Source organism: Ixodes scapularis, unplaced genomic scaffold, assembly GCF_016920785.2.
Source record: "Ixodes scapularis isolate PalLabHiFi unplaced genomic scaffold, ASM1692078v2 PGA_scaffold4__175_contigs__length_147842914, whole genome shotgun sequence".
Lineage (NCBI taxonomy): Eukaryota > Metazoa > Arthropoda > Arachnida > Ixodida > Ixodidae > Ixodes > Ixodes scapularis.
This window is the reverse complement of record NW_024609879.1, coordinates 95,114,189-95,129,158: the sequence shown is the minus strand read 5'-3', so window position 1 is coordinate 95,129,158 and position 14,970 is coordinate 95,114,189. Positions and strand designations below refer to the sequence as shown.

The window sequence follows — 14,970 nt, the reverse complement described above, 5'->3', positions numbered from 1 at the left end:
ACACCAACTCAACACTGACATTACGCAACTGCAGTTCGGTGCGCATGCGCGGTTCCCACAGCGCTGACTTGTTTGGAAACAGCGCGTTGGTCTTATATATACTTTATACGTTCCCGATGTTAGTCGGCACCTGCTCAATGGCAGGAAAAATGCCTGAGTATCAGTTTGCCTCTATGGTGCAGCGGTCTGTAGCGAGCTTCTTTGTGGTTTTCAGAACAATGTTTCCCAGAAGACATTGTAATAGTCTAGTTGCAATGATTTTTGTCAATAATGTCATTGCAGGCGACATATGAGCACTTGGATTCGCTAGAAACCTATTTCGACGTAATGCATTCGCATGCTTAAGCTTAAAAGTAATTTCCGACTAAAATATACACAATGATCAGCTTTGGGACGAAGTTGCCATACGAACGAAGGCCCTTTTAGCAAGCTGACAATGTACGCAGACCTAACATTAAATAAATTACGGACGTTGCCTGCCTTATTCACCCGTATCTTCCTACCACTGACACTTGTGTTCCAGTGACGGTTCTTAGCCGACGCGAAAGTTACGAGGCCCCGATTGTTGAACCGAGTTACGCCGTACGCCCAGCCCCGCGGCACTAAATCTGGGAAGAGGACCTAAGCTACGGTCGCGTGTGCCGGTGACAGACTGGCAAACAGCGGGCGATCGTGTCACGCCTCAACGAACGGAATATTTGCCGAGTCCTTTGTGCAGATTCGCTGCCATCCGTCGTCGCAAACGCGACCCCTGACCTCTATTTCTATCTTAATTTTTATCTTATATGCGCGAGGACGCGTGGGCCTTTTCCCCTCCAACTGTGGCACGTGGAAGTATGTTTGCCTTGTGGGCAGATGAGAACGGCGGCGTTCGTGACGTCTGCGTGTGTGCGAGCCGTCGGCGTCAAATGGAGTGTGACTCGTGAGGGGTGACGGAGCAGAGCGCGGGTGTCCGAATCTCGATGAGCGTCGCCCGACTCCTGCCGCTGGCTCTGGTGCCCTTCTACTCGGCCTTCCTCTTCAAGGCGACGCTGCGAGGGCCGCCACTCGTCAAGTTTACGTTTGCGGACGTGTACGACTACATTGTGGGTAAGTAGTCTCTCGATGCTAGTGACTCAAGTGGGTTCGACTTGGAAAGCGTGTAAACGATGTTTCGTTCCTCGGCGAAGCTGTCCCTCGTATATATGCGCTATGAGGGACAGCTCCGAGCGAAGGGTGTGACCCGAATGTCCCGAACGACATTAGGAAGTTTTTAGCGGTAGGTTGTCGCGCTCCGATAACAATAGCGAATACGACAGACACGATGCATGCGGTGGATTGCGGTTACCGCGGTCTACAAACGAGAGTTTTAGGGAACCGTTATTGCACATCCAATACGGGACGATAAGCTCTTCGGTACGAACTGCGCATGTGCGAGCCTTCTGTGGAAGCACATGCGCAGTTCATAGCGGATGGTCCATTGTACCGTATCGGGTGTGTAAAAGACGGTTCCCTAAAAATCTCTAATATCTTAAGCCGCAGTTACGCTGCACGTACAAAGGACGCGGTGACAGACCTGACGACAGATCTATATCTGTGGAAAAGCGTCAGACATGTTCGAAGCGCTTCGTATGAACATGTCTGCAGGCAGTTTTACAGCGCTATTCTGGGCTCTTCCCAGCACTAGAAAGGACGTCCGTTTTTGATGTTTTAGTTGTCGGAGTAGGGCGTCCGTCGTCCATGTTGCCCTTGAAAAAGATGCCGCCCGCGGGATTCGATTTTGGGAGTGAAGCCGGCGTGTTACCATTAAACTACGCCACAGCTTTTTTTTATTTTTTTTTAAGCATTAACTGCTTATGGAGTGAGCCGACGTCATCAGCTTTGAAGCCGCGCCAAACGAGACCTTAAATCCTTTCTCCAAGTGAAGCTGGCTCCCAGCTATGAAACCACGCGAAAAGCCTAGCCAAACGGCACCTCGTTTCCCCGATCCTAAAGGAGCGGAGTAAAGCTGATGGATTTCGGCTTCGGCCCCATTGGATGGCGCGGGTCGACGAGGCTCTCATTGGCCGCTGCGCGTTAGTTTCAACGACCGCCACCCCATGGCGCTGCGTGTCCGTCAGCGCGCCGCTAACACGAAACGTCCAAGGTCAGAGCGGCGAGGAAAGGGCGCGCTGACGGTGCAGACGAAATAAAAGAGCAGAAAACTGACGTGCATGCTTTCGCATTCACAACTCATAAGAAGTGGTTAGGTTTACCTCGAGTCTTTTTTTTTAATGAATTAGCACTATAACGTTTGTTTTGACGAAACCCCGGCGGTGTCTTTCGTTTGTTATCGCCGGAGAGAGAGGGAGAAGGAAGGGGAGAGTGTGGCGCGTGCGACGCTCCCATTGGTCCGAAGCGCTGACGTCAGCACGCGTCAACCTCTCCCTCTTTCCCGGGCGCTGACAAACTGTCAGGCACTGCCGGGTTTTCGTCAAAACTATACTTCGTTTCAGCTTCGGTCCGAGCGCGGCCGATGTTATGAGCCGAAGGGCAAATCAAACAGCGAAATAGGCACAACGTCATGGCGTGCTCTCTGCAGTTGATAGGACCAGCCGCTATTCGCCGTCTTTCTCTGCGCGCTCCTCCGCCGGCTAGTCCTATCAAGCGCAGAGAGCACGCTATGACGCTGCGCTTTTTGCGCTGTTCGATTGGCCCTTCGGCTCATAACATCGGCCGCGCTCGGACCAAAGCTGAAATGAAGTATAGACCTTTCGTTTTCATCAAAGTCACGCGCACAGCTGGAGCGGAACCAGAGAGGAGGAGGCGCCGCGCAACGCTGCGGCGCGGTGGAATGCGGGCGTGCTCGGTCAACACCACCTAGAATAATCAAAGCCTCCGCCTCCGCATCGCCTCCTCTCTGTTCATGAAACGTCATCACAGTCCGACCTTCGACGAGCTGATTGAACACGACGAGCCCCGGCCGAACACTGACGCAGCACTCCTGCCGAATCTCAAGCCTCCATCGATCTGATTATAATGACGTTGCGAGCACGGTGCGGATGCCTTCAGCTTATCTAGGTGGTGTTGGCTCAGTCGCTGCTCTGCCGTCGCCGGTTGTTCTTCGCTCTGGGTTTCCGCAGTAGGGATGCGTGGGCTGGGACCAGTGTGTGTAGTTAAAACGATGGGTGCGGTTCCCTACACGAGTGATATAGATGTGGTTCTTTCCACGAGTGGTTTTTGTGGTTTTTTCAACGAGTGATATGTATGACCGTATCCAAGTGCGTTGATGTACAGGCAGAGTACATAAAAGGGGTGAAAATAAATTACAGGAACACCCATTAGTGCATTTTTAGGGAATGCGTTAGCACGACATTTGGAAACGCCACACACGTCCCCTTTTGGGAAACGCTCACACGGAACCCGTAGCGAGGCCAAAAAGAGGAAGCAGAAGAGAAAAGTAAAGGGGTCTGCATTAGGCGTTTCGCAAATTGGGACCTTTGGAAACGCCACACACGTACGTATGTGGCGTTTCCAAGGGTCACGCTAACGCATTCCCTAAGAATGCACCAATGGATCTTCCTGTAATTTTTTTATTGATATATTTTGTTAGTGAACAAAGAACCACAATGCAGAATATATACTTCACTTAGAGGGACCATGAAATGAAATTCTGACTGGAATAAATTAGGATTTCACTGATCGCGTATCGTTTAGTGCGCCAAAATAATACGTGCACGAGCGTGGAAAACATAAAGCCTGCTTTTTAGCACGAAAATTTGAAAATATAGCTAACTATTTTGTACTTCCTTTCTTTCAAAAGCTCTCCGCCTTTTCACTGTGATGCATCCGCGGTGCCCATGCACGTGAGCCGGCCCCAGCTCATGCATTGGACGCGAGCACTGCGTAAGTCGGACGTGTGGGCTCGCCAACAATCAACTCATCGACGAATATTTGAATTCGCGTTCGTGGCCAATGAGTTGAGTTTTATGGTGTACTTAAAGAGCACGGTGGAAGCTTGGAGTCATCGCCTCCGGTGACCAGACACGTCACAACCACGTGATTTTTTGTTTCGCTTTTAAAGTAAGGAGGAAGGGGTTAAAAACTCAGTTCTGAACAGCTCGGTAAGATGTCCATTTTGTAACATGTCCATTTTGTTCCGAACGCTTTTGTTGGCGCACCCAATGCCAAATGACTTGGCCGTGAGGTGTCGCAGCTATCGTAGTGTGGGTTAATTAACATGCTCATTTTTTGTATGACCAATGTCCCACGAGCGTCATACAAGGAAAAGGGCCGAGACTGCCTTTTGTATGCGCAGCGCGGCTTAAAACTTCCGATTGATATAATGTCCCGTTGCGGAAACGGGATTGCACGGATAGCAATTTCTCTCCGTGAGGTTGACGAAGCGTTGTTCGGGGTGTTCAGTGGGCGGCGGCTCGGCCGGAGCGGTGGTGGCCAGCCGGCTGTCCGAAGACCCCGGCGTGAGCGTGCTGCTACTCGAGGCCGGAGGCCTTCCCAACTTCTTCTTGGACGTGCCGCTGCTGGCCGCCGAGATCCAGCAGACCAAGTTCGACTGGGCCTACCGGACTGTGCCGCAGGAGGTCTCTTGCTTCGGACTCAAGAACAGGGTGACTGCGCGTTTCATCGAACGCCCGCGGCAGTATGTTAGGCTTATTTCACGGGGGCGCCGCCATCTTGAAATAGCGTCACTCGCAGTATGGGTGAAAACATTGTTTTGCCATCGCCATGCCGATAGAATAGATTAAGGATATAAGCGTAACCGTCAGTCATTCACGTTTTGTCTCCCCGTGGTTTCGAACAAGCGGGCCATTTGAAGAAATCATGACGTTTTTGGTCCTGACATCAGCCGAGGAGAGAGAGCTGCCCCGTTCCCAGAAGCTTCTCTCCTCGGCCTCACCTCCTTTCCCCGTCTTCCCCTCCCTCCCCACATTCCTTAGTCACCACGGAAAGGGGAGTCCTCTGGCGCAGGAAAAGGGGGGGACAGAGGACCAAGGACGTCATGAAAGAGGTCATGTTTTCCTTGTTTTTGTAATTTTAATATGCCTATAACTTTTAAAATGAAGCGACTTTCGAGAAAAGAAAATGTTCACTACTACATTCAGTGCACTCAAGTTCGGTACAAATTAAAAAAAAAGCAAAAAAAAAAAAAAAACAGTAAGAAAGTCGTTAAGTGTGAACGGAGTATATAGCGACCCAAAGTCGGTCCAACTTATTGTACTATGAATGTAGACAAAATGGATTTTAATTATGTTCACTAAAATGAAATGATCTGAGTCCGCTTCCCTGCTTCGTTGTTTGGAACGTTTTCGGCGCTTACCCAAGGAGGGCATTGATCAAAGTTCGTTCGTTCCTCTCGCGAGATACCCCTGATCGCTTGTCGTCTTATGTACTGTACTGCTTGTTAGGGACGAACGCTTTTTACCACATAAAACGTATTGCGACATAAAATCAATCGCGTTTAACGCAGCGGCGCCTTGTTTAGTATCAATGACACGTACTGCTGAATAGCGGCGTACCAAAGTAATCACGGTGCTAATTTGTTTTATGCTTACGTTACACGTTGCGCGACCAGTCAGTGGTAGGAGTCCTTACTATATGCTGGCTGCCCGTGCGTCATAAAACAAAAGTCGACTGCCCATCGCATCACACTTTGTGTCGGAAGACTGCTCTTGCTGAAACAGCGCCCGCGGTAAAACGATCGAGCCCCTTTTCGCCCGTGCCGGTGTCGATTCCTTTTTTTTTTTTTTTAATCTTTGCGTTGCGTGGCCAGCAGCTACAAGGTGCTTTCAAATGTCTGACTAGCTGCCTGTGCATCTTAAAAAACCAGACTAATTAAATACTGAAGTTGACCGCACAGTATTACCTGTCGCAAAACACGTCGATTTCAAAGAATTGTGATGCTCATGGCGAATCGACTCCCCTCTTGACCGCAGTTTTGATGCTCTCTTGCTTGCGTGCGTAAGGAAAGCAAGAGAGCAGTCCTGCCTGTTACAGTGTTACCACTGCGCGCGTGACTGTCGAATTTGTCGATTTGAAATGGGGACCAAACAAAATGACGTGTCATTTACAATGCTTATTTATTTCTTTTATATCTACACCGCCCAGTAGGCATTGCAGTAAAAAGAGGAGGAGGGGGGGTTGGGCGGGGTGAGTGAAAGAATACACTATACAGCAAAGGCAGCGTAGAAACCATAAAAAAAGACAGAAATACAAAACTAAACACGAGATAAACGGCAACTTCGCAACGTTTTTATTTAATTGCAAGACGAGTAAACAAAGGTCAGCTTTTTTAATAAATCGGACAGCGTGTTCCAGTCGGGCAGCGTGTTCCAACCAGAATCTTTGGATGATTATATGCTCGGCGAGGGGAAACGGGGTGCGACTGTTCACTGCCACTCCTGAGATTCCAAGGAGCCCGTTTCTGGCGCAGCAAAGCCTGTGGCCTCGCGGCAAGGTGCTCGGAGGCTCGAGCGTGCTCAACTACATGCTGTACGTGCGGGGCAACCGGAGAGACTACGACCGCTGGGAACGAGAGCTGGGCTGCCTCGGTTGGGGATGGGACTCCGTGCTGCCCTACTTCCTCAAGTCCGAGGACAACAGGGATCCAGAGATTGCCTTCAACGGTATGGTCGGGTGTATACATGGGAGACGTGCACGCACAAACAGTGTTGCAAAAGGGCAAACATCGGCGATCCATTGCACCCTGTCTTTCCTAGTTCGACTCTTTCTCCTTGAAGGGAGCACACCTGCAGGTTCACATTGACCCGCCCTGTAGATGCATAACTGCGCGTCGGCCTGGTCTATCGTATGTCCAGATATAAAAAAAAAAAAATCAATTCGGACAGGATTGCTCTTCACAGATGCAAAAGGATAACGCTGACGTCGCTTCCGCTTTGAACGTACATATATTTTGATAGAACTAAGATGCATAGAAGTTCGTTGGCGCATCCATTAAGGATGCGCTCCCGAGAGTGACGACGCCATGGAAACGACCATGTCACCTTTCCAAGTGTCATTGTGGGCAGGGCTTGTAGCAATCTGTTGGCACGCAATATTGAAATCGAGAGTAAAAACGCGAAAATTTTCCACAAATATTGTTAATTGGTCAAACTTCTGATTGTAGTCGGCGTCAATACTGCGATTGCAACATGAGTCATGAAACCAATATTTAAAAATTTAATCAACAATTTGTTTAATAAACCGACTTACCATGACGGTTATTACCTCATTAATGTCCGCCGAGCCTCAAATGGCGAAGACGGCACCCGTGTAACTCCTACCTCTTTATCAAACACACTTCCTCTAAAAAAAAAAATTCGAGACATGTTCTGCTGACCTCCAGTGTATTCCGGAGTCTAAAATACTGCACATGAATGGAACCTCAGGCGTGTGAGGAGTCCGCCGCAAAGAGTGAAATGCCTTTACCACCATTACACTGCTTTTGGTAGCACTACATATTCTATCAAAATACATTTCAGTTGAATAGAGAAGCGACATCACCGTTATCATTTTGCATCGGTGAAGACCCATCCGGTCTAAATTCTTTTTATGTCTTGACGTACGACAGACGACGTCGACGGGCTGTATACGCATTCCCAAACTCGGGAAGCAGACGATGCTGGCCTGCGTTCGTCGGCAGTTTCCAGGACAGAAGTAGAGTAACATTAAGACGCCAGTATCATTACACACAGTAAAGAAGATACTGATGCATCGAATTCAGGATAACATCCACTTCAACTGAATAAAACGTGTTTTCAGCAGAGCGCTGAAGACGCTGGTGAACGCCGGCGTGCATCGCCTACCAGGCGGGCACCTGGAGGCATGGTCGGAGAGGCCTCACCTTTAAAAAAAATAATACTCAGCAAGAAAAAAAAAAAAAAGGAAGTAATTTTCTTAATTTTTGATATGTTGAAGACGAGGGGGATTAAACTTCCGGCTATTTTGAAAGTTTCGGGCACCGCTGCCCAGATTGTTCTTTATGGCTCCCAATATGGCCGTTTCTCCATGAACTGGAGATTTTGACATTTATTTAAAATGCGTCAAAACGATGCTCCTAACATTTTATACACGCCATTTAATTATCGACATTAAAAGAACAAACGAAAGAACTATTGTAGGTAACACCCCAATCCAAGTTGACTAAAAAAAATAAAGAAATCTCATAAAGTCTCTTCTTTTTGAAGCTCCCATTTTGGACTGAAAATGGCGTATTTGAATGTTTGTATTTTAGTGTAAGATAGGGCATGTTATTAAGTAATTATGCGCCCACCAAAATTTTTTCTGGTAAGCAACCGTTTTTTTACAATGTTTTTGTTATCTACATAGGTTTTATGCAAATCCTAAAAATTTAGAGCATGATATCAGCAAAAATAAAATTTATTTGTTAGATTTTTTTTTCTTGGAGTTTAGAGGTTTTTTATTATCTAAATTGATATTTTGGTATATATCCCAGACACGAAAAAACTGTCGAGCGTCCTTTGGCATGGAATGACAGATCGGTGACGTCGTTATTGACTTAAGATCGGTCGTGCACTATGTTTGCTCGTGCATTAATAATATCGCTGAATTGATATCAGCGTGGCTGCTGCTTTTGAGAGTGCACTCCAGGGGCCCTAAACTTGTCAAACACAAAGTTGGAGCCGAAAGTTTGCGGAACGCGGTGATTGGACGCCGGCGATAAAAACGCGAAGTCATCGTCGTCGTTGTCCAATCGATGAGCTCCGTCAACTTCGGCCCCAAGTTTGTGTTTGACGAGTTTAGGGCCCCCTGCGCAGGTTTGTGTTTGTGCATTTGTACATCTGCTCTGTGCCACGTGCGAGATGGTGTGCCCCACGATGTCATAACCGAATTGGCGTTCGGGAACACGTTGCGGAACGCATATCGAGTTATTAAACCGCTCTTCGTACCCTACAGGGTGAACCGCCAAAATGTTTTTACCTCAAAGGGACAATTTATAACGTACCTCAAGGAAATAAATCATTATAAATGCAGCCTCAACTTAAATTCGTTGGGTAATTACCTGCAAAGTTGTCCGTGAAGCGACAGTCACTCATGCACCATACGAGGGACAGCCTGAGGCCTTCAGACAGCCACATATAGGAAACCTCTCTGCACACATGATGGAAGCTATGAAGCCAACACGGGCGTGCTTGAGGCCTGGCCGCAGATGCCATATATGGTTGCTGCGAACAACGTTTGGTGTATACAACTGAGTTACCTGTCAAATCTGAAGCGGCGCTAATCCTGCGCGTGCAGTGTGTGTGTGTAAGAACTTCGCTCAGTGCGGTGACTGCGTCGCAGGCTACCACGGCAGGGGAGGCTACCTGACGGTTTCCACGGCTCCGTACACGTCTCCCCTGGCCCACGCCTTCGTAGCCTCTGGGATGGCGCTCGGCTACCCCAACCTCGACCCGAACGGGCCCGTCCAGACAGGTGAGAGAGCTTCGCCTATTTGCCACCGTTGCTTCCCACTCGCTTTCCTGTCCCCATCTCGGCCACTTTACCTTCCGATCAGTCTCTCAGGCATGCACGTATATCCGTGGCTTGCGCTTTATTACATTTACTGCCTAAAATGTATTTATACGTTTTCCTTCGCCCGTGCTCGTCAGACCAAATGTAACGCGAGAATGTCTCCTTCGAAATGGACAGACATCGAGGAAGTCTACGATATACAAGGCAAGCGTGTCTTCGGCGTGCGTTTTACCACTCTCACAGCAGCGAATCGTGAGAGCTATCTGAAGACTGCTTTGCACCGCAAATTGTCTAACATTTGCAGATTACAGCCAGCTGAAGGACGAAGTATCGTACGGAACTTCCATGGAGCATTTTTGGTTAGTGAGGGCGGTTTACCACCGAGACGTCCCGAGGAAAGGAAGCCGCTAATAATCTGTCAGCACATAAACCAATAACGCAAAAAAAAAAAGTCCGCCCGCAGTCGACATCGGATGGAACAGCAAAAGTGTCGCCTTTGCCCCGCTAAACCAGTCTCGCACAGTGAAGGTGCCGCCTTATCTTGCGCTTTTCGCTTTTCTGCGTGATTTTAGCCGATGATAGGCGCAAACGCAATGCAGCTGTGCTGCCGCCTGATTGGCTACATCCCATCGTCGACGTATTTAAGGCCGAGCCAGATAATTTTCGACGTATTTACGGGCGTCGGGACGAGGGCTTCCCCGACACAAAGGACGTGTTCTCAACCTATTTACGGTCGCCTTTCAGCGGGCGTAATCTCGGCACCTGGCGAGCTCTTTTTTCGCAGAAGGGAAGAGGGGAAGGGTCGCCAAACCACGCATGGAGCTATTTGTCGACTCCTCCTCGGTATTTGGTGCAGCGTGGCCCGACTCGCGCTTTTCGTGAAACGAGGCAAAATGTAGATCGGCTGCGTTCCGCGAGGGGACAGAAATAACTAAACGTTATTTAACCAAGAAAGCCTAATCTGCTAACGCTTGTCTAAAAAAATGTCACGTTGCCAACAAGTCCCGACCGGAGGACGGTCGCGATCTCTGCTCAAAACAGTTCCTTGTACATATATTTTTTTCCCATCGCCCACTACATATTTGGTATTTTGTTCTTTCACTGCAGTTGATCGTTCGCTCAGAAGAAATATAACGATTTTACACAATTCGCCAATAAACCATCGAACGCGAGGAGCGAGCGCCTATTTCGGTGGCTGAGTCAAGCCAGCAAGCTGGCCACAAAGCTAGGCAAGCCAGTCCTCGAGCAACTTCCGGCGTCTACTCGCGAGCTGATTGGCGGGCACTGCGATATAGGCTTCCGTATGCGCCAAGCCGTAATACGCCGAAGGGCCGACATCTGTCTCGGTCGCATTTAACCTTGAAACGTCGAGGGAGCGCTCGTACCGACGCCACGCCAGTATTTTCGACGTATTTACGAGCGTTTTGGTGGACGCTTCCTCGACGCCTCATGGTCGGCGTAAATACACCCGCATTGGGCGATCCAACATCGGCGCTCCGGCGTATTTCGCCGTGGCGTATCCGAAAACGTACGGAGCGGCGGCGGCCAATCAGCTCGCGAGTTGACAGCCGGAACTTGCTCGAGGATTGACTTCCCTAGCTTTGCGGCCGGCTGGTTGGCTTGACTCAGCTGTCGAGATGGGAGCTCGCTCGTCGCGTTCGACGGTTCATCGGCGAACTGTACGAACTCGCTGTATCTCTTTCGGACGAGCGATTAACGACTGACTATACATCATAAAAGGAAGGAGTTTAAGCAGAGATCACGGCCGTCATCCTGCCGGGACTTGTTGGCAACTCGGCGATTGCAAGGTACAGTCTCCTGCAATATGAAAGACCCACTGGGAGCGTGCTCCTGAAGATTCCATTCTGCCTTGAGGGGAGGACGCACACTCGGGGCCCAACCGAGCCTGAACGAGCTTTAACAGTTTTTGGTTTTGGTTAAAAAGCTGTTCACACGGGTAAAAATCCCTCCCCTTGCTCCGCAGGATGCGCATCACGTGGTAACAAGCAGCGCTGACGTACATTGTAGAAAAACAATCTGGTCTAAAAGAGCTTTTAGGGTTTTTTCGGCTTGTCCATACGTTGCACTCTAAAAAGTTCTTTTAAGAACCCCCTAAAAGAGTTCTTCGTGAAAAACCTATTAGGGATTCTTTTAAGCACCTATTTTGATGCGAAGGAGATCTTCATCGTCCAGTTTCCTTTTTAGAGTGCCAGGGAGCGATAGTGCGTGAGGCGAAACCGTTGTTCACGAGCTGAAAGAGTTCTTGGGGCGTCAAAAAATCTTCTAAGAACCGCTTCTTTTTTAGAGTGAGACATACCAGGAGGATGGAGGAGCTTTTGCTTGTGTTCCACAAACACATTGGCGTGAGATCTCTTTGCACTTGGCGGTATTTTGTTCGCGTACCAGGCAACTTTCCAGATATTGCTCCGCGAGGTACCGAACGGCGGTGGCATCGGGATTGGCTAACTGCTGCGCATGTCGTCCGAGGCACCCGAAGGAGTCTTCGGTATTCATCTATGCCGTTCTCAAGGCGCTCCACAAAAGTGGTTTTTGATTCCACGTCCTTTGTGTTGCATTTACCCATGGAAGAAGCATCTTTCTTTTAGCAGGAGCCAGTTCGTCGTTTTCTGCATCTAACAGCGCTGCTTCCATAATCGCGTAAAGCAGTTTCATGTACGCGTTCATTGTCCTACACTCGTGAGGTAGCACGAACGCTACTAGAACACTCAGTTGGGAAACTCACCCTTGAAGTCCCTACCGTTCGCGTCCACCGAGACCGCACTAAATACGATTACAATGCCCCCCTTTAGCAGCCTGACAAAAGATAAAAATTGCTTTATATATAGCTATTGCAAGGTGACACTCCGAGATGTCGCCATCAGCACTTGCGCGACTTGACTGGACCAGTGCGCGCAGCCGTGCACTTCCAGGAGCGGCCGGTATACGGCAGAAATGGCGGCGTTGCGATCGCGTCTAGTTTGGTTCTGGAATACGGAATGGAGCCACTTTTTCAAAGCCTGCAGTTTCACAACAGAGTTGTTTTAAGATTGGTATAGCACCAACACTGTTTTTGAGAATGCGAGCGCTAAATGTGTCTGATAACACTGACATCCCTCTCGTCTCCCATGCGTTCGTGTTAATGCGCACATTTCTCCCTCAAAAGCATCCCACGTGTGAATACCCCTTTAGAGGAAAAGCGCGCTTATCGGGGTCAGGCCAAGAGATGTGGCCACGAAGGCTCGAAAGGAACCTAGTCATCACTGTTTTATTAGTTGTTTCAGGTGCCAAATGTCAGAACGCGCACTATGAACGAAAAAAAAAGGGAAACAACAGTTTTATTTTTAAAATATGAAATGCATTGAAGAGCGTTTTGGTTCGCAAGAGGGATGGTACGAATATCGCGCACACTTAAGTCCTCCTCTCGGGGCCGAATGCAATCGCCCCGAGGGGAGGCGTGTCTTGTTAGCTAAAGTGAAAGTTTCACCTAACAATGGGTCCAGAAAACATTTTATTACACGGGCAAATTATTACACCGCTATATCATCGGTACGAACTGGCAGAAGGCATACGTAAAAGACGTCTATACACGAACCAACGTTATTAGATTAGCACAGTTACGGAACTGCTCATAGACGCCGCATGCACGAACGGTACCCCCCCTCACTCACCACGACTCGCCAAGCATCGCTGGACGCGCCGCCAGACGGTTGCTTTGGTAACTAAATCAGGACAAGTACGTTTCAACGTTACTAGAAACGTAAAATACAACGAACAAAGAAACTCTTTTTGTAGTAACTTTTATTGGAGTTTAGTACAAAATGGGGGCGCGTGATGTTTTCTAAAATCTTTAGTTTGCAAGGTTTTGCGGTACAATCAATATTGTTATAATACAACCATGCCTCAGCGGGGATTTCAGGTAGCGCGTCCTGACCTAGGCTCATCTTATTCGAGGCTAATTCGGCGTCCGCTGGTTAGACGTGGGTGGCTTCCCTGTACCTCTTTCCACTGTATCTGTTTCGGCTCCGAAAAGGCCGATTGAAGCCAAAATGGTTGTTACGTGCAGTTCCGCGAGTGACCGTTGCAGGATTAATCGCGGCGTTGGGATCGCCTTTAGGCGCTTCAGCTGGGCTCTTTGGAACGCATAGTTATGACACGAAAATATAGATGGGGCTTCGAGCGACGCTTGGCGGATTGAAGTGAGTGGGAAGTTGTCTAATAAGAAGAAGAAGTCTAATAAGAAGAAGAAGTCTAATAACGTTGACACGAACTCAACTCTGTGACGTCACGGCGCGGTGGCGGCGCGTCGGTCGCACTTCTGGTCTTGGGACATGTGGGCAGAAGTCCCCATGCCAAACGTGTATTCTTGCGTTGTTTTGAAAGGAACCAGGCAAAAACCTGCCTTTTTGTCAAAACGCCGCGACTGGGGCCGTACCAAAAGTGTCGAGAAAGAATTGAAGGTCAGTTTTCCCATGCTCGGTTCGTCCAAGAATCTGGATATGTGCCGTGAAAAGAGAAAAGCAGACGCTGTCGGGCAACGATGACTTGGGTGGGAAGCACTTTGGGTTGAATTCACGGATACCTGTAATCATCAGATTTATTTGCTTTGTTCCAGCACGAACGCCAGAAAACCGTCAAGTTGTGCGCACCACCTGCAGGCTGCGTTCAGAGCGTTTCAAGCTCAAACGGCCGCCTGATCGTTCGAACTGTCGTCTGCTCTTTCAGACGTTTCTGCTTGTCGTCTGCTCTCTTAGACGGCGCCGGCCCGTAGACCAAATGTTGGCCCGGTACAGGCGATAAGAAGTTAGTGCAGGCCTCAAAAGACTAAAATTTGAAGGTTGGTAAGCAGGCTTGATGTGACCGGTAGATACAAGGAGATGTTGATCATTGTTGCCAGTGGCCATCACCGACTTGTTATGCCTAATTCACTTAGCCCGATTTCACTTGCGATTTTCAGTAACGACGTCGACCATCTCAGCTAGGGTTCACGTTTTTGCAGCCCGAGCGGCGTCGCGACTGAAAATTGCGACCGATATCTCATCATGCGAATCAGGTTTTAGCGTACACACTGCGGCGTCCACGCGGAATGAATCACCACATGTCACATTATTCACGCGAAGTTCTGCGGTGTAACGAGCCTCGGTAATTTCGCTGACGCCGCTCAAGATAGTCAGACATCGCCAGGAACGAGTAGATTGAACAATTCAAACGCGAAAAAGGGCAGTGTGACTCACACCGACAACATCGCATTTCAATGGTTTATTTATGGGCGACGGCGAGCTTCTTTCCCACACCCCCATCGCGCAAGCACGGCGCCGGTGGCGTCCGCCAGGGGCGCTCCTTTTCGTTTGTAAACATGAGTTGGTGTATAGAAAAATGTGATTGTTTTAAGTCGATAACATTAAGTTACGCAATTATTGCTGTAGGAATGCATATTTTATCCAGAAAATACTTCGACGAAATAGCGAGACACGCAGTGATTGGACACAGCAGAAGAGATCACAGTTAAAAATCAGGTAGACG

The 14,970-nt window shown here is 48.9% G+C and overlaps 1 protein-coding gene across 1 annotated transcript in view; it reads left to right on the top strand.

Moving 5' to 3' along the window:
* Nucleotides 1-923: 923 nt before the first annotated feature.
* The window catches only part of LOC8043438 (glucose dehydrogenase [FAD, quinone]-like), a 28,759-nt gene continuing 14,712 nt past the window's right edge, over nucleotides 924-14,970 (top strand). The window contains exons 1-4 of the mRNA XM_029981448.4: nucleotides 924-1,089; nucleotides 4,384-4,586; nucleotides 6,410-6,602; nucleotides 9,280-9,411. Of these exons, the coding sequence (XP_029837308.4) occupies nucleotides 963-1,089; nucleotides 4,384-4,586; nucleotides 6,410-6,602; nucleotides 9,280-9,411 (655 nt within the window). The 5' untranslated portion in view covers nucleotides 924-962. The remainder of the gene's footprint in view (nucleotides 1,090-4,383; nucleotides 4,587-6,409; nucleotides 6,603-9,279; nucleotides 9,412-14,970) is intronic.